At 39.6% G+C, this 18,749-nt stretch overlaps 3 protein-coding genes across 9 annotated transcripts; 2 read left to right on the top strand and 1 right to left on the bottom strand.

Moving 5' to 3' along the window:
• The first annotated feature begins 30 nt into the window (after positions 1–30).
• LOC112571937 (U8 snoRNA-decapping enzyme-like) lies at positions 31–4,059 on the top strand. 3 transcript variants are annotated; one of them, XM_025251352.1, is made up of 4 exons: positions 31–287; positions 576–686; positions 1,214–1,369; positions 1,803–4,059. In XM_025251352.1, the coding sequence occupies exons 1-4, from the start codon at positions 57–59 to the stop codon at positions 1,977–1,979; spliced, it is 675 nt and encodes a 224-aa protein (XP_025107137.1). In that variant the 5' UTR covers positions 31–56; the 3' UTR covers positions 1,980–4,059. The 3 variants fall into 3 exon arrangements, with proteins under 3 accessions (XP_025107137.1, XP_025107136.1, XP_025107135.1); XM_025251351.1 differs by having other exon boundaries at positions 101–463; positions 1,877–4,059; XM_025251350.1 differs by having other exon boundaries at positions 101–463.
• A 296-nt stretch (positions 4,060–4,355) lies between these two features.
• On the top strand, positions 4,356–6,737 carry LOC112572589 (U8 snoRNA-decapping enzyme-like). Its single transcript, XM_025252330.1, is given in 6 exon segments — positions 4,356–4,658; positions 4,661–4,719; positions 4,848–4,958; positions 5,265–5,391; positions 5,394–5,416; positions 5,625–6,737. Coding segments are annotated over 6 exon segments (813 nt in total). The 5' UTR covers positions 4,356–4,372; the 3' UTR covers positions 5,832–6,737.
• A 186-nt stretch (positions 6,738–6,923) lies between these two features.
• On the bottom strand, positions 6,924–18,571 carry LOC112572011 (urocanate hydratase-like). Of its 5 annotated transcripts, none has more exons than XM_025251490.1 (22): positions 18,416–18,571; positions 17,470–17,649; positions 17,151–17,281; positions 16,675–16,828; positions 16,032–16,160; positions 15,589–15,650; positions 15,143–15,209; positions 14,498–14,554; positions 13,762–13,848; positions 13,255–13,406; positions 12,727–12,835; positions 12,318–12,388; positions 11,807–11,904; positions 11,182–11,290; positions 10,819–10,907; positions 10,290–10,360; positions 9,610–9,708; positions 9,153–9,252; positions 8,684–8,765; positions 8,125–8,173; positions 7,774–7,824; positions 6,924–7,346 (listed from the first exon to the last, which is right to left on the bottom strand). In XM_025251490.1, the coding sequence occupies exons 2-22, from the start codon at positions 17,593–17,595 to the stop codon at positions 7,197–7,199; spliced, it is 2,043 nt and encodes a 680-aa protein (XP_025107275.1). In that variant the 5' UTR covers positions 17,596–17,649; positions 18,416–18,571; the 3' UTR covers positions 6,924–7,196. The 5 variants fall into 5 exon arrangements, with proteins under 5 accessions (XP_025107275.1, XP_025107277.1, XP_025107279.1 ...); XM_025251492.1 differs by lacking the exon at positions 18,416–18,571 and adding an exon at positions 17,896–18,145; XM_025251494.1 differs by lacking the exon at positions 18,416–18,571 and adding an exon at positions 17,943–18,145.
• Positions 18,572–18,749: the final 178 nt, after the last annotated feature.

Genomic DNA, 18,749 nt, shown 5'->3' with positions numbered 1-18,749 from the left:
ACTAAAAAATTATTGAAAATAAACTTTGTATTTTTCAAGTAGGCCACGAAAAGTTAATGACCAAAAATATTGGCATCACGAATAACAGAAAGATCCCGCGAAATACGACTGAGTCTTCTTCTTCATGGCATTCGCAAGAGCTATTTGCACAATCGTTAGAACCCGTAGAAGAAATGCAAGACGGGTGGCCTGTCGTGATTTTATTATTCTTTCGCTTATTGTTATTGTGGTTCGTTATCACATTTGTTCTAAGAAGAATGAAAAAAAAGCAGACTGGGGACGCCTTAGTAAATTTGAAAAGTTCGGAAGACTTGGAGATGATGAGTTCCTTTGTGTACCGATTGATTTTGACTATGACTTAATTGAATCACAAGATAATCAGTATAAAGAGCACACACATGCGGCACATGGAATGTTGTTTGCAAGAAACGAGATGAGCTGGAAATTTAGGGGTGCTGTTTTGGTAAGAAGAAACCGGCAGTTAACTGTTTCCCAATTTGTTTTTTTAAATGAACAGAACACTCTTGACGGGAATTAATAAAATATAGCACCATCATTTCTTGTCTTTTGCGTAGATGCAAATCCGTTGTGATGGTGTTTATGGATTCCCTGGCGGCTTGGCTGAAAAGGAAGAGAACCCCGTTGATGCTCTGAATCGAAAAATTGTCGAGGAAACAGGTCTTAATGTACGTTTCGCAGATATGTTCTTTTAATTTGCCCATACTGTGGTTTTGAGAAATTTCAAAAACAATCCTTATAATTGTGAAAAAAAATGTCATTGCGTATTCTTGTTTGAAATTGAAATTAGTCCTTTACCACATCAGACTTATTAGGTTGAAGAGCAATATAATGTAGTCACACACTAAAACATCATGCTGTATCTTGACATCATTACTTTGCACCACCTCCACACGCCTCCAACGCAGGTGATAATGCACCTGGTATTCTCAGGTGTATGCATCCTCCCAAAGAAATGTTTTCTCAAGTCTCAAAACTCTTATGCAGAAAAATGTTGTTTTATCATTTAACCCTATGAGCACAGCATAAAATTATAAGTATTACAAAGACTGGCTAGTAACTGAATTTGATGACGACAGTGCATGAAGTTTGTTTTTTATTATTGCTTCTCTCAGGTAAACATTAGACCAAGAAACATACATTTTTGTGTGTGCAAGTAGTTATGATTGTTTTTTTATACCACATACCTAAATAGCATAGCCGGCATATATTTTCTTGGGATCATCACATTCAATCTTATCTACATGCCAAGAAACAACTTGTGCTGCACTTCTTTGTGATGGAAATCACCATGGATGACTTAATGGAAGTAGCGATGAAGAGCTTAGGTGCCAAGGAATTTGGTACAGAGGTGCTGTGTTCTTTTTGTTGCTTTTATAATTTATTACATATGCCAGGGCTTCTGCTAAGGCTACATTTTTTGGGGTCCCAGATTTTTAAGGGGTCCCTGTTCTTCACCCAAATTTGAAGGGGACCCCATTGACAAAAATTGAAGGGGTCCTCCGAACTTTTAATGCGTACTGTACGCAATTTGTTGCGTAAGCAGAAGCCCTGTATGCTTTATTTTACTACACTACGCTTATTGCTTTTTATGTGCTACATCTTAGGTTTGTTAATTTTTCCCTTTATTCCTTTCTTATCGCCTCATCTTTTCCTTAACAAATATTTTTAAAACATCAAGAAATATCACAAGTATCATGAAAGGAATTACAACAAAAAAATTATTGAATCCTTCACCTGTGTGTATCCTTCAGCCTATCTTTCATATTTGTTTTATGGTATAGGTGTTTGGCATTGTACAAGTGCCTTTGTTCACCATGGGAGATGGATTTCCAGGATTGTCAACCTTTCTTTCTAGTCAGTTTTCAGGCAATGCTGCTCAAGAGCTTATTCGGGGGATCAGGCATTCTACACTCCTCTCAGAAGATGAAATGAAAATTGTAATAAACAACTCTAATTAATTCCTGGCTCAATTAGTATTATGCAGTTGGTAGGTTGTAAATTCCCACTAATGTGCCTTTAGTGTAAAATTAATTTATTATACTTCCAAATGTTTATTAAGAGGGAAGAGCCTTTAGCAGACTACACTGTTACTGAGAGAACTAAAGAAAAAAAATTTTTTTTAGTTTTTTTTCACTTAAGCTGTATCAGTTTTTGTTCTCATTCTCTCCAAGAATATCTGTGCTATTCTCCTTTCCACTCATTCTAATTGCTTTTTATGTTAGCACAAGTTTTGGCAATCATTTGGTGCTGCATTCAATGCCTTCTCAGGATGTGTGAATGTGAGACACAGGCTTTCGAGTCCATGACAAATAAGCATAGGCAGCATGCTTATTACCATTGAGGTATATTTAGACTCCACTTCATGACGTGGTAGTGCATGTGAGATGGGGGAGAGGCTTATTAGCTTATTCAGAATCTCACGATTGTTTATTTCCATTGCATGTTTCATTGTGGTAAGTAGACAATTTGTCAACATCAGTCAACAGGACCTTCATTAAGAACATGCTTGGTTATAAGACTGTACAAAATAGAATAAGTCTACTCAAATCCATTTAACGATATTCATTTCCATATGTTTGTTTATTTATGTGTGCAAAAGCTCTGTATGCTCTTCATATAAAAGAACGTACCTTCCCAATGGTTAAAGAGTATGTTAGCACATTTCCATCACTTAAATAAATTAAGTCCCTTGAAAAAAAAATTCTGCCAATAGTGCTCTTAAGAAATTTTGTTTTATTTTCCTAAAACCCATAAGCTGCATTTAACTTCTGGAAGTGTCTTCATTACTTGGCTGTTTGTGAAAAAAATATTTTGTTTTAACATCCACATAGAACTAAAATATTTTATTTTCACCCGCTGAAAGTATTTTTAGTATGCCATTTAAGAAATAAGTCCTGGTTGTAAAAGATTCCTATATGTGAATGATGACGATGGATCCCTTAAATGTCAATAATTTATGGTTATAAAAATAGGATATATGTTAACAGTTCTGAAATTTTATTAAACTTGTGTTGAAGTGTTTAAGTTACAAATTTGTTAATACCATAGCGACAAATAAATATTTTGGATATATAATATGCCACAGTAATCTGTTTGAATTTAATGAGATGAATGATATTGGTACAAGTGAGACATTCATGAACAAAAGAAATTTTTTTTTCTGATGCCCTTTCACTGTCTTAACAAACAATCTCTAAAATTATTTATTGGTTTTAGTCACACTAAGTCTCAACTCATACAACAAATTAGTAGTGTTAGTAAATACAGCTCCTCCTTATGCTGGACACTTTCAACATTAAGCATCAAATACCAAAGATTCCAGCATTCATTCCTTGATTTCAATTACTGATCCACTAACCGGCAAGTTATAATGCCATCACCAACTTACAGTAACACACGGGAAGCACACTATTTTAGTGTTAATTTCACCTGTTTTATTAATTTTTCTACAGTTTGATACTAAATATTGTACGCTTTCCTAAACTAGAACATGTCTTGACAAGAGGGAGGGATGGTGTACCCAAGCGGCTGTGGATGGGGCCTGGCCTTGGAAAGTAAATTTTTTTTGCGAAAAGAAAAAAGTATCAAACAAGGGGAAAAAAATTCTAAAGCTTGACTTCAAAGAACACTATGAAGTTTACGCTTCACCACTACTAGAGTTATTGCCACCTCCAATAATTATACCAAAAACTGACATGCATTAGGTGGACATGCAGTTTGCCAACCTCAAAATTCTAAGCTATGCGGTGGGCCGGTAAAATATCCCAAACGCGCCAGGTGACTACACAACAAGCCTAGTGATAATGTAAGGGCCAACTGAATACATATAAAGGCGTTGATCGCTTTCCGAATCACTGTGTGCAGTACAGCTGTTTAATTTGCTCACAATAAAACCAGCCTTTCTTTTGAAGGCAGCCGCCCCCCATGTTCTCCAACGACTATATCACCCGTGTTATTTATCTTTGTACTTTCCTTGTTAGACTGTTACGGACTGCCGATTTCTAACGTTGTAGTACTTGATATATTTAATCTCAATCCAATTAATGACAAGTGCACGTACTTCACATTGTGGCAGAAGGGCCGGTCCAGTGATGTCCACGGGCCGTAGTTTGCCCACACCTGGTGAAGGAGAACTTGGCAAGAGGCTAAGCGTTGGTCTCGGTAGACAGACAGCAGTCCACCTGTACACCTCCATGGTCGACCTATACACACCTATACCACAGAGGCACAGACGTGTATATTAGTTCGTGACCTATGCACCTCGATCGTGGTTTCTAGGGTAACTGGCGGCTTGTTTTTTTAAACCTAAGGGAAGTCACTCTCATGTGATGACGTTGATCTTGCCAAGCCGATGGCTAGAGTTGTTGCTGCGGTCTTTACAAGGAGGAGTTTTCTTGTTTTTGTTTCATTGTTCCTTGTTATTTTGCTGATTTCTTTCCGTTCACAGATTTGTTTCAACATTCAGGAATTCATTTTCTTTCATAAAATGGAAAATTCAAACTGGGGACAGCTTAGTAAATTTGAAAAATTCGGAAGACCTGGAGACGATGAAATGAGTTTTGTACCAATTGATTATGACTACCTGTCAGCATTGGTAGGCGATCGGTATAAACAGTACACACATGCCGCACACGGAATGTTTATGCAAGGGACGACACAGTTCTTTGGAACTTGTATAAAGCTAGGGGTGCAGTGTTGGTAAGAGTAACCACTGCTGTTGTTTGTTTTTAGTTCTTATTGTATTTACAAAGAAGCCACAGTACATTCCGGATACAAATAACCCAAAGCAAGTCGATCCTAAACATTTTTTTCTATCATTTATTTAGATGCAAGTACGCTTTGATGGCCTTTTTGGATTCCCGGGCGGCTTAGTTGAACCAGAAGAGAATCCCGTTGACGGACTGAATCGAGAAATGGCTGAGGAGATTGGTCTCGATGTAGGAATTGCCGTTTTATTTACGATGTTTATTTGACTGCAGTTATATGAGACTGCCGCTGTAGCAGATCTCGTTTAATATACGTTTCCTGTTGGCCTTGTGTGATATCATTGAATGAGAGATTAAGGAAGGTATAACTCTCTAATCAGATATTTTAAAAGTTTTTATAGCTAATTATTGTCTCTTTTGCATTCTTTTCAATCTTCCCTTATTATAGACATGTACTTATGTGTCTACATACAAAATTTATGCATGTAATCACACATCTTTTGTCATGATCTTATTTTTTATAACTTTCCTAATTAGCTCAGCAGTCACAAGTTCACTTGGGATCATCATGTGCAATCTTTTTTCCATGCCGATAAACAACTTGTACTGCACTTCTTTGTAATGGAGATCACCATGGATCAATTTCATACTATAGAAATGAAGAGTTATTGCCTGAATATGGTGTAGAGGTGCTGTTTTTTTCATTGCCTTTGTAAATTTAGACCACATTTTACACAAAAAAGTGCATCCCTTTAATCATGATTTAACTCTTTGTTTTATTCAACACTTTAAATTTTCTTATAGGAATATGTAAATGAATGCAAGAAATTTTAAAGAATTATGCGTTTTCCTTCTATGTTAATCCTTTCAGCTAATCCATCTTGTTTGATGGTGCAGGTATTTGGCATTGTACGTGTGCCTCTGTTCACCATGGGAGATGGAGTTCGTGGATTTCCAGCCTTTCTATCAGGTCATTTTGCAGGCAGCGCTCGACAGGAACTCATTCTGGGGCTTAGGCATGTTAAGCTTCTGTCAGAAGATGAACTGAATGCTGCAATAGTCAGTTCTAATAAATTTCTGTCCCAGATGATAGTTAAAAAGTAGTTGGTAGTTCAGATAGCATATGGTTGACACATTGTTTCCTATTTTCAGAATATTTTGTTCTACGATGCTGAGAAAACCTGCCTATATTTCAAGCTAATGCTTGGTAGTTATGATCTGTTTTCAACCTGCTCAGTTATTGCTAAATGCTTGTTAAACACGGGGCGTTCTTTTGGTGTCAGATTCACTGCCTGTTCATAGCTTAGTAATTCTTGTTGTGTGAATGTGGGATGAGCATGTAAATTAAGGATGCATGGCATGCTTGCCAGTAACATATGTTGTGGCCCCAACTCTTCATAGCTTTGATGTCATGTATGAAATTGTCCTGCATGCAAATGGTGAAGAGAACAATGGCTTATAGATTGAAGAGTAACTGATCGGTTTCTTTCCATCATATGTACATTGTTTTCTTTTTGATAGGTAGACAATCTGGGAGCAATTTGTTTATATGAGGGATTCAAAGATGGCAAGACTGAAAGATATCTTTCTGGTAATATTTTTTACCATCATTTGTTTATTTGTGGTCTGTACAGTAGTGATCTCATTAAACAGTATTTGAGAGGGACAAGTAAGCCAGAGGTTCAAAGGTTTTTAATACTACATTTTTAATTGTAATAAACTTGTACATGTTCATCATAGTTCTTGAAAATATTTCATGACCTATTAAAAAGCCAAAAACATGATCGATACATTTTATCCCTGAACCATACAGATAATTTTATCACAGCATCAAAGTAATAAGGATTCTAGTTATTTGTGAATGTGATAAAGGCTACCTTAAAAGCAAAGATACATAGTTCATTACATCAAATTAAAAAAAAAAATACCTTTCAAGTTTTTTAAAATTTACTTTTCACTGTTGACAATTGCAAAAACAAAAAACTCTAAATAAATCTGGGGAAAAATGTTGGTAGGCCTGTTTCTTTTTTCATGGATGAATGATGAGTACATAGGTGAGAGAGGTGCAACACTCTCATGAAGAGAAATGCATGGTGGACTCCTATCATGACTGTCTAAATTTTTGTTTCATTGGTAGTCATATAGAAACTTAAAAATGTTTGAATGCATCACTTTTCACTGAATATGATGATACCATTCGCGAGCATTCTTAGCACCATTTCACACTTAAGTCCCAGGCCATGCAAGTACTTTATGATATTGTTTAAGGATCTTATGTATCATAGCACTGTTTCAATTAATGACTAATTAGTAATTTGATAGTTTATTAAGTACCATGCTTGACTAGCTATGCTGACACAGTTGGAGGTCATGTGTTATCCTTCAAGACAAGTTTGCTGACATGTTTGTACTATTGTGGTCTGCATAAATTTCTCCACTAAGTTGATGAGTTTAAAATAAACAAGCCATCTAAAAATGGTCTACTTCAAGTGCCCTGTGCAGTAAAGTCATGTCCACCACTGGGTTTGGCAGAGTCACCTTAAGACTGCTTTCTGCCTCCATTGTGCGGCATATTGTTTCCTTTGCTTTTATGTTGCCAGCCCAGCAGCGACGTGCAACCTAAGCACATCAAAGGTTGCAGCATAAGACATTTTAGAAAAGATTGCAGATAGTGCCTCGGACATGTAATCATGCATTCTTTTTTCATGCAGAATGGGAAATTCAAAGGACACCAGAACAATGAATGTGCCACAAATCTGGCCCTAAATTAAGTCATTATCTTGCAATGTATTGAGAATATGTTTAAGATTTAGAATGGTAGTGTGTAAATCATGAATACCATGCAGAGTGTTTGTTAATCATTCACATTACAGCCCAGAATTTAGACACCTTCACCAGCAAGCATGCAATCATGTGTGAGGCTTGGTCTGAGCTGACAAATTCCTCATAATATTGTCATTAACTTTATCAAGCCATTCAAGAAAAAAACTAGTACATGTATGCATAATACATGCAAGCAATCACATGGCCCATGGTTAATACTCACCCCATTGCTCACATCCCAGATAAGCATTACTTTGGCTCTTTCAGCTGCCTCCTGTTAATCATTAGCACTTTTAAAATTAGACTTTAGATCTTCATCTCTTCTACTTAACTAATATTGCTCAAAGAAGAAAGTGTTTGCTGATATTTTATCATGTTGAATTTCAAAACAATAATTTGCTCAATAGACCACTTTTCTTTGGCAGTATCCTCCCCTCTGCACCCTAACCCCTATTACAGGTTTACACAAAGCATTCTTAGAGACAATAGTCGAGCAATCTTTCAAAAGTTAGTACCATCACAGTATGACTGCACTTTGCAACTGTCAAAACACTTTTTTAAAAAAATCGCCCACCTGAGTTCCATCTAATACAAGACCAAATCCTCCGTTAATAACCTCACCCCTGTAACAGAAGTAAGAAAGAAACGTTATGCTACAATACAACATTTTGCAGGGTTTGACTTAAAAGAGCTCCAGAAGAAGGATGTATGTTTATTATCTAGGCCTGATGTTCCTGTACTTTACCAGACCTGGCAGTGGGACGGGATGGGGTGGGGATGAGGTAGTTTTGATCATTTGACTGCAGTTTTTCTTCTTCAAAGACTTCTGCTGCTACTCATCCATCTCTCTCTGATTTTAACATGTTTTAGTTGCTCGTTTCTTTTCTTTCTCCCTGTAGTCCAAGTATGTTCTTTCAGTTTTTTGGAGTTTTTGAGCATCGGGCTTAGCTGCCGGGAAAAAGTTACCTAACCAACATGCACAGTAGCAAAATACCGAGATGAATGACCTGGGATAAGGGTACCTCTGTAACATATCTGTGTTCATTGAGACCAGCTGTCCTGTACAGAAATTCTTCCCGTTGTGTTGGAACACTTGATAGCAATCTTCATGCATGTGAGAAAAAGGTACATACCAACCGACTCCTCCGCCGTTGTGAATAGCCACCCATGTAGCACCGCGAAAACTGTCGCCGATTACGTTCTGTACTGCCATATCTGAGAAACAAAGGAGTACTGCTGGAGTTCACAGCTGTTGGGCAGTATTCATTAAGCAATGTTAATTCGTCCTGTAAATCAAGCCTAAAATTAATGTCCTGCGTCCAGGGTCTGCGGAGATTGTTTTACTCATGGGACCGCTGTTTACAAAACGGTGACAAAAATGCCTCGGGGTAAACAAAGCAGCATCCTCGGGGCCTGGACAGTGTGTCGTGACACTGGAAATAGATGCTTTTCTTTGATGTTGCACTTTTGCCTTTTTTATTTATTTATTTTTTTTTTAATAAATACGGCCTTAAATACCTATTATGCCCACTCAAAACTACTTTCGCTCTATATCACGAGTGGAAACGTCCGGCCCGCCGGCCGTATACTGACACAACTGACCTGCGCACACAGCCGTCCCGTCGTAAATGTTGGCGGTTTCACGGAAAGGACTGTCCGTTCCACTGACGTCATGGTGGTCACGGCTGATCACCACTGGACCCTTCAGCAAAGATTCAAAGTTGACAGTTGTCAGATGATAATATGCCCAAATAAAGATGTTACTTTGTCTACAGCCCTATCTCCAAACATAAACAGCATAACAGTGTTGCTGAAAAATCACTCTAAGGTGTGACTCATGTCTCCCACTACAAACACCTTTCTATCAATAATTGCGACTTTTGCCAGCCAGTGTTGTTTGATTCCCAGCATATATCAACCGTTGATTTTCCGAGCAACACTATACCAGCTGAAATTCCCCGTTAAACATCGGCAGCCTTAATTGCGGTTAGTGTCCTGCCGCACGCACATGCTGACGCCATTTGACGCCAGTGCAGTATTCTGACGCGATGTGCGTTACCTGCAGCTGCCCGTCAGCGATGGCTTTGTTGAAGGCGGCGGCAATGGCACATCGCCCAACCTGGTCCGAATAGAGGATGCGGGCCTGAGATCCCACCACCTATAGGTATGCAGAATTCAGGTGCATAAAAAATGCTTGTATATAAAAATTAATGTAGTGATTTAGATTGTATTCCTCATTATCACCACCGCCGCTACCACCACCAATTTACAATACTAGGTTGTTATACTAGCATCAGAACACTTGTGGTTTGCAGAGTATGTACCATTTGTCGGTTCTTTTGAAATAACTGACAATTCCCACACCAACCCCGCCTTGCCAGCGACCTCGCATTTTTGAAATGAGGTGTGGAGAAATTGTAACTATACACAATCAACAGTTCACCCATACAAAGTTTGAATACATATACACAGATAAAAAATAAATACAAAACTGTCTTATTTTAGAAAGGAAAGAACAACAACGATACTAATAACAGATAAGATGTTAATAACTTTTGTACTGCATGAGTTAACTAATAACATCATTTAGCAAAGCTATCACAAATACTATTAATAAATTCGATTCGTTTTTTAAGTACTTGCTTTTTTAGTGGTGCAGAACAGATTATTCAATGTCCCCACAACCCTTTTCCCTACTGTCTACACTTTAAATCTTTCCGTCACTCCTCCCTCCCTCACCATATTGTGGGCTCCAGCTTCTTTGATCCATCTTACGTTGTCACTGTACTGCTGCCTGGTGGAATCGGGAACTGCAAACATTAAGCAGCATTACAGGCTATTCGACTATGGGTAGACTGTATCAGCTTATGAAAGACTTTACTCGTGCACGCGCGTCCTTACATGCGCGGATGCACACCTATTCACCGGACTCGCATATCTGCACACACATTTACCAACGCGTTTGCGTATTTTCCCTTGTCGGTGATGTTCCACTCTGATTATCGCACCAGAAGACAGATAACTTATGTCTAGTAGACTAACGAGGTGAGAAAGTATTTAAAAGTTATGACTCTGGATCTTCAGCTAAGAAAACCAGAGGCAAATTTTCAGGCATCATCATGAGACCAGAGACAAATTATACAGACGCCATCATCAGGAAGTCTCGAGAGTCCAACTATTAAGGACTCACAAACCATAAAAAACAAAATCAGAAGCTCTGAGGTTACCATACATCAAGCCTAACTAAGGCAAACTGTCTGGCACCCACCTTCTCCCTTCATGATGTCTTCGAGTACTGCAGCGGCTATTTCGTCGGTTTTCTCCAAGTCCTGCTGCTGACCAGAAGTGCAAACCCACCTACACAAAACATACATCTGCTGTAGTGTGGAGTGCAGTCTAAAGCTGTAACACAAGCCGTTATTTCCTGCCAAACATTACATTACCTCGTAATGTTCATACAAAAATAAGCCATATAACTACAGACAGACCCAGGATACCGAAAACAACGAAAAATCTCTCTGCTGTCTCATTGCATGTCTTTAAAATGGAATAGTTCCATCAATTTAGTAACATTTCGTCCAATACTGAGCTAGAAACAGCAGTTTATAAAAGCATTCTTCAAATTTCTTGCCTGAAAGGTCCGAACCCCAGAGAGAAGATGTCCCCCATGATGTCCTGCACATAGGATGGGTAGCGAAAGCGGGTGCCATGCAGACCATCCACCCGCCCGACCTCTGCACCTGTATTAATATCGCAGCAATGTAAGGTGAGATTGAAGAAATGTCCCCCCCAATTCTTGTCGACCGAAATCTATAGATTTAAACTATTAAACACATTTCCGCCAGCCCCCTCATCTGCAATAAATAAAATAAAAAAATAAACAGGTAAATAAATGCTATAAACGAGTTTATGAAAAATTGTGAAAGGGTTTCTCTTACATTCCGGGTCTGGGGCTAGTGGCAAGGTTTGAGGCTAGGCATGAGCTGTGTAACCTAGCCCTAATCTTAGCTCCAAGTAATCAGCTAACACGTTAATTAATTGAATAATAGTCCTTTATCTGATTGCTTGGTTGGACCCGGATAAACGCTCATATTTTATGAACAGCTTAGCTGAGTGATTTTCCTTTAGCCACACAGCAAGTAATTAGTTGAAAGACAAGCTCCAGACGTGTATCACATGATCCTGACAGTATATGGATTCGCATGAACACACAGACAAACATGAATACACGCGTCCAAGCACACGTACTCACTTACCAGCTCTGCTAGCTTCCAGCAGGAAGGCGTTGCCATAGTCCCAGAAAAACATACCGCGGTCAGCCAGGCGGTTAATGGCGGCCACATGACGCCGAAGACTGTCAACATTTCATCATCATCAGGCATGAATGTTCAAAAGTAACAGCGATCAGGCAAAATTTGTCACAAGCCACATGACCAGATACTTAGGGTCCTGCTACCACAGCTGCTATGTCACACTGGAGCCTCAAGATGAGATTCATAATAGCTAGCAAAAACAAATTGTTTTAAACTTGGATGGTAATCTCCGATTAAAAACAAAAAACTTGCAAATGTGGTAGATAATCGCTTATTACGAGAAGATTGCATTATGTTTAATAAATGCAGAAGCAAACGAAAAAGAAAAGAAATGATTGTCTTCTGTGAACAAAGATTATCCATAAAAGATTATTTTTCTGAGGTATTTCAACTGTGTATCGCTCAGAGTAAGGGTAATCTATCTTTGAACAGATTTGCTTAAGGTTTTTCTTACCTTTCCTGTACAAGATTCTTGAAGCGAACAGGGTCCTCGTGCATCTCACAGCGAGATTCCTCGTAGGTCAGCTGACAAATGTGAATTTAGCGAAAGTAAACACTCAGCTCGATGCTAGAAAGTTCTAGAAATTTCTGTATTAATGTAATGTAACTAAGTATAAGAATTTTAAAGTATGACAGTCAAGTCAAACTTGCTATTTGGCAGTATGCTGCAGTGGTGTAGGAGGTGGGTGGGATCAACCTCCATACTGACAGTGAACCACTTTCACATTCTTGTCCACTTAGTATCTTTTTTTGAGATGGTGATAAAGGTCACGCGGAACAGACTTCCACTTACATCCTACGCTCACGCACCTCATCCTTCATGTCTACGAACATTCGCATGCACGAACTCGCACAAATCTGACCTGAACGGGATAGTAGCCGCCCATAAACGGATTGTGGCAAGAGGTCTGGTCAGAACCCATGTCGACCAGCAGGTCGCCGGTGCGGTCATACTCCTCCACCAACCGTTCCCTACAACAGATGGTTAGGACTATGGTCATTTACCAAAGGGCAGCTTCTCTGCTGGGAATTGAAAAAAAAAAAAAAAACAGAAAGAAAAGAAAAACCAGATCACGCATTACTTGAAAACTTTGTAATGCCCGACACGAGATGTAATGCTGCTTGGTTTACAATGAAGCCTTAACCCTTTTGCTACTGGCATCATTACACTGTAATAAAATCTTGAGGAGTGGGGTGTAACAATAATGTAGGTGTATGAATTTATAAACTTAAAGTAGTTACATCTTGAAATCTTAGTTAAATCTTGTTCAAAGGTGGACGAAACAAACGCACGCCCACACACATGTCCTTTGGTTCTGCAAGTCTGTGGTGCGAGATAGATGAGAAAAAGAGAGAGATAAGGATGAGTTGCTTCCGTAAAAAGGCAGTACCATAGATCCACTACATTTCCGTGGTAACCGATACTCGTAGCATTATTCTCCTTCCTTGCCTGCCGTATTCTGGCCATCAGCGTGTCCAGGTTATTTGTCACTTCGAGCAGCCAACCCTGACTGTGGCGCTTTTCTAGCGCTTCGCCGCTGACCTACAACACGACAAACTGAAGCTCAAGCTTGACCAGTCCATCTAAAAAAATAAAGACTGTGTGTGTTTTCGAGACTTCGACAGTGAACACAAATTTGTCTCCTTGTAGTCGTGTCTGTAAAAGTAATTAATTACAATATGAAGTTTTTATATCGCATAATGACATTTTCTATGTAAAAAGAAAGTGTTCCTACTTAAAATTTATTGTTGACACTTCTAAACTAAAGGATTTTTGAATTTTGCAGAATTATTTTCGTTAGTGCTGTCAGCCCACAGAACTTATTTTTAGTGCGTAGAATCTGTATGCTCTTATACAGAAGTTCTGCCACATCCCTTGTAACCGTAGCAACACTTGCTTCAGCTACGACGCCAACACATCCACAGATAACAGCGGCCTTCGCCTGAGCACCACTCATACCGCCAAGACCTGATGTCACAAAGACCTGTTGGAACAGTAACCAGCCACAGAACTCGCACAATAGTGATTGTAAGGTATATGTATGGGTAAACTAGTACACATAGGCAAACACACACACACACACACGAGCGAGCGCTCACATACGCACAATAACAACTTCTTCGCATGATTTTTTTAAAAAGAAAGTTTTCATTTTTCGTGTGTATGCGTGTATGTATACTTTAGCTACAAGATATAATTTTCGTTGATAATATGATAAGCTGAAGCAACAAAAACTTTGTCAGCACGAAAACCGCAAAAGTCTGCGCTCCACTAGACGAGAGTTCCACTGCTTAGCAGCACAGAGGGAGGACGTCCGTTGTCCGTATGTGTCTGTCTGTGGGAGGATAGAATGCGCAAGTCTGATGAGGAGCCAAGGTTTAGGGCAGGAGTGTGGACAGACAAGATTTCAGTAAAGTAGTGGGGGGAGGACCTTCAAAGAATTCATAACATAGAGTTCAGAGCTTGTTGTCAAGATTTAGCTGGTAGCCAATGAAGAGAGTGAAGAAGTGGTGTGACATGTTCAGAGCAGTCGAGTTATGGACTTTCTTGTGAATGAAGTCCTGTGGACAGCCAGTTACAGATCCGTCAAGCCCACTAGAGAACTGTTCCGTCTGTTGCAAGTTGCGACTTACCTTCCCAGCCAGGTTATCCGTATGAAGGTGTTTGCGGGCAGCATTTAGTATAGTCAGCTGAAACAATATACATATTTTTTTCATTAGCGTTTAGTGATTACTCTGACTTTTTTTCTTGATAAGAGCTTCAGTACCTGATGTCTTGCCATGCGCTATAGAATTTTCTTTTGAGATTTGTTCCTTTAAAGGTTTAGAAGGGTGAAAGATACTATTTCCCCAAACACACGTAAATAACCCTCCTTCCCTTCCCCCTTCTTCTATTCTCGAGACACACGCTTGCGAACATCACTGCATAAAGAGGTGCACAACACGAACATCAAGAACATTGGCAGGTTTACATTGTGATGGATACAGCCAGTGGAAAAGCTGGGTCCGTATGTTAATTAGGCGTACTTTCATTATAATTTAATTTTTGTGTATAATGATGTTTGCAGACGTGCATCGTGAGAATAGAAGGGAGATACTGTTTCACATTTGGACTGAGATTATCCATTACAAAAATATACACACCACTAAGCCTTTAATGTAACCTATGCATGTACCTGCCGTTAGTAGTGTACATTTTATGAATGGCTTTCATGCATACATTGTTCATGATGGCGCATAATGTAGCCCCGGTATTTACAGATCAGTCTGAGCACGTACCGTGGTACCGTGAACAATGCCTTGAGGTCCGATGTAGCAGAAACTTCCAGCAGTCATTTGCCCATACCTGACACAGCACCGCAATCAAATATTCAAATATATATAAAGCATCACACTGACTCACAAAGACACAGAACTGAAACATCCTTAAACATCAACTTTAATGTGAACACAAATACAAACCTGACAATCGCGTATAGATAATATCTACCTGCCGGACTTCGTTTATGAAATGAGATATTTTCTCCATAGTTTATTTAATCCCCAAGAGTTTCTCTTCCAGTGTAGTTCCCTAAGGCTGCACCACAACCAACACTGCAGGCCGACGGAAGAATCATTTTTTCTTTAATCATTCTAACTCTTAAGCAGCTCAGCATGTGATAAAATCCGTTAACTCGACCAGTTCTTTACCTCGAGGGTAGAGTGCATGAAAAGAAGTTACTCACATAGTGGCACCAAGTGCAAATAGCTTTTCGTACATTTCACGAGATGAATAGTTCGGAACCATCTGTAAAATATATTTGTGTCTGTATGTTGATATGTATAACACGTATGCTATACTATTAAATATGCTGTGCGTTGCTGAGTGGTCATAAATTTAACAGATTAAAAAAAATAGAATGCATGAAAAGACATAATCACAAAACTTATCTATGCCTTTTCATGGCAGTGCAAATATAATATTCTCTCTCTCTCTCACACACACACACACGGACGAACAGATATATAAATATGCTATGACACGTGCTGTACATGTCACTGCAGCTAGTCAGAATAAATGCGAATAATTTCTCATTAAATGTGGACGAAATTAAAGAAGAGGCGGCTAACAAATTACACGTGTGCTGCAGTGCCCCCCTAACGTGCCAAAGGTGATAGGACTTCTTACCATGCCGTTGGTGATGACGACACGAGGCGCCCGGGGGGAGCTGGGAAAGAGGCCCAGGGGGTGGCCCGAGTACAGTGCCAGTGTCTGTTCCTCCGTCATTTCACTCAGGTAGTGCATGGTCAAGAGAAACTGCAGGTAAAACGACATTGTCAACAGAATTCTGAAAGATCAATGGTGGCGTTACTTTTGTGAAAGGCCTTGTGCTTTATTTTTATTGTCTTTTCTTTTCTTTTACCTCGCGTACTTTCTCTCTTTTCTTTTTCCTTTCTTATCTCTCTCTCTCTCTCTTTACCTTTCATGCTTGTGGCAAACATGTGTCAAAAATACTTTTCAATGTTACGTCAAAGTTCGCTTGAGATGACTTTGCAATAGCAGAGACAAATATCTTCCCATTTGAGCCAAGTTTATGTCTTTGTACAGCAAACTTCAAAGACAAGGCGAGGAATGTCTCTCCTTGATTTATTTTGGGTTAAAATTTACAAAAAGAGGATGGCTTTCGTAAGGGTACAATAGAAAGACAATGTTTATTAATTGAAAAAATACATAAAAGATACGCACTCCCCACCCACCCCTAGACACACGAACAAGTTTTACCCATAACGCCCTCATCCTCCCTGAAAGGGAGGGTTGCAGCACCACTGACCTGCGCCCAGTTGCTGAAGACCTGTCCGTTTCCCCCATACGTCACAAGTTCATGAGGAAACTGGGCTACATGGGGGTCAAGATTGTTCATGATCATGTGCATGATGGCTGCAGCTTGCCGGCTGCGGGCAGGATAGTAGTCGATAGGGTATGCCCTGGGGAAAAAAATGAAATGTAGTATCATCGAGTCTCTGCCCAACATGCTCTCTCCTGACGTTTAATGCCTGTGGTAACGGAGCACAGCTTTCTGTCGCAAAATCAGAGGCTAGGCAGACACTATACTATTGTAAGACCCCAGATGCCATCGACTTGCTTGTCTGACGATCCTTGCGTCAGTAAACTATAAGTACTTATCCATTCCCATCCCTCCTCTCCCGTTGTCTGTCACATGGGACACACGGCCCCGTTTTAGACATCACCCTCTCCAACAAGTAAAATGTACCCACTACATCAATCGCACAATGACTTTGCACTGACCTCATCTCAACTTCAGGCCGAAACCGATACATGTAGACGTGTCCATACAATCGTAGTTCTTTAGCAAACTCGGGTGCCAAGATGGAATGGAGGTGAGGGGGGAAATATCTCAAGGAATTCTCCAGGGCGAGCTGTAGAGTAAACAAGTGTGACAACAATGCTAGAATGTCTGACTAAAAGTCTAAAAGATCAAATGTGGATAACATATATTATTCTGCTGGCAAATGTTTCAACTGGCTGAGATGTGCTGACAGATTTCTGGATTTTGTGTCCAAGATAGGCTGCAGCAGAGCCTTTATCAGCCCGTTAATTAACTCACCTGCTCTTCCTCAGGAGTCAGCGCTGGGGTCCTAATAGGTGCATGAGCGACACCTTCATCTCGAACAGCGGGTGGGGGCAAGGGGTCCAGTGGCAGGCCCGAACACAGCTCCTTCAAACTCCTCATAGTCCTAGAGCCTCGCGATGTGGTGTTAAAGGACTGGTATTCAGAAACACTTGCCTAACAGAATGAATGATTGAATGCGAAAGTTGTGAATGCAAGAAAATAAATTGCTTGTGTGTAATTTGCGTATTTAATTTTGCTGGAAATTTGTCTTCATTTATGCCATGCTTAAGCAATAATTGTTATTTTTATTAACTGCCGCAATGGAGATACAGATAGAGGAAGGGTGGCATAGAGAAACAAAAATCAAATATCCATCAGTGATCATTCATTACATACCGTACATGTATTACTTTCATTTACCTACAAAAGCAGCGTACCTGCACAGACACCAACTGCAGCTGGTTTACCTGATTTTAATCACTAGAATTTAAAATTGTTTAGCCTTGACAGGACGTCCGTGGACGGTAAACAATCACAGGTGCTCGGAGCTCACTGGAAATAAGGTTAGACTAGGAGATAAACCAGCGTGTAACAAACAGGTGGACTGAGGCAGGTGTTAGAGTCCTCGCGTGTCACTGACAGTCACTTCCCACGCTTATCTGAAACCTCGACTGCAAAACCAGTGACCGTCGGACTTCCTTTGGGATGCACTTGAAAACGATGCATACACGAAAAGACCAACTTGTAAAGTACTTTAGAAAAAAAAATTTCAAAGGAAACTGAAATAATCTATAGTCTCCGGTATCAGATTAATTTATTCTATTGTTAAATTAAAAACAAAATCAAAACAAGGGACTATTAAGTGTATCATTCAATACATGTGTAAGAGAGAGAGCTGCACACGAAATAAAGAAAAATGAATGTCACGCCATTCACCTACCTTAATGAGAAATCACGATTATAAAAAGATTCACAGTGAAGGCATGACTGTTAATGATAAATAATCTTTGTCTTCTTTGTGTGGGGCGCTGCAGACAATGTTTCCCCGAGCTGAGGTGATTTCTAATTCTACTGACCGAAGGATCTCGATTTAATTTTAGGTCACGACGTAGGGTCACGCCAGTAGCTGACTGAATGTCAAGGACCTACCCCTGTCCGTTGGTGATGTAAGAGGGTTATTTGCTGTTGATCGCAGCAAATTGTTGAAACTGAGCGTTTTGGCATGTGTAAGCACAGTGAATATGTGAACATAATTATAAAATACAATACACCAA

This window comes from Pomacea canaliculata, linkage group LG9 (assembly GCF_003073045.1).
Source record: "Pomacea canaliculata isolate SZHN2017 linkage group LG9, ASM307304v1, whole genome shotgun sequence".
In the NCBI taxonomy this organism is placed as follows: Eukaryota; Metazoa; Mollusca; class Gastropoda; order Architaenioglossa; family Ampullariidae; genus Pomacea; species Pomacea canaliculata.
This window is presented reverse-complemented; position numbering and strand designations above follow the sequence as displayed.

Coding starts and splice junctions, on each gene's coding strand:
- LOC112572011 (XM_025251490.1), bottom strand. CDS start 17,595: ATGAGGAGTTTGAAGGAGCTGTGTTCGGGCCTGCCACTGGACCCCTTG. Junction 12,836..13,254: donor GGAAATGTAGTGGATCTATG/GTACTGCCTTTT, acceptor CATCTGTTGTAG/GGAACGGTTGGTGGAGGAGT. Junction 11,291..11,806: donor GCTGGAAGCTAGCAGAGCTG/GTAAGTGAGTAC, acceptor ATATTAATACAG/GTGCAGAGGTCGGGCGGGTG.
- LOC112571937 (XM_025251350.1), top strand. CDS start 125: ATGGCATTCGCAAGAGCTATTTGCACAATCGTTAGAACCCGTAGAAGA. Junction 464..575: donor AATTTAGGGGTGCTGTTTTG/GTAAGAAGAAAC, acceptor TCTTTTGCGTAG/ATGCAAATCCGTTGTGATGG. Junction 687..1,213: donor TCGAGGAAACAGGTCTTAAT/GTACGTTTCGCA, acceptor ATACCTAAATAG/CATAGCCGGCATATATTTTC.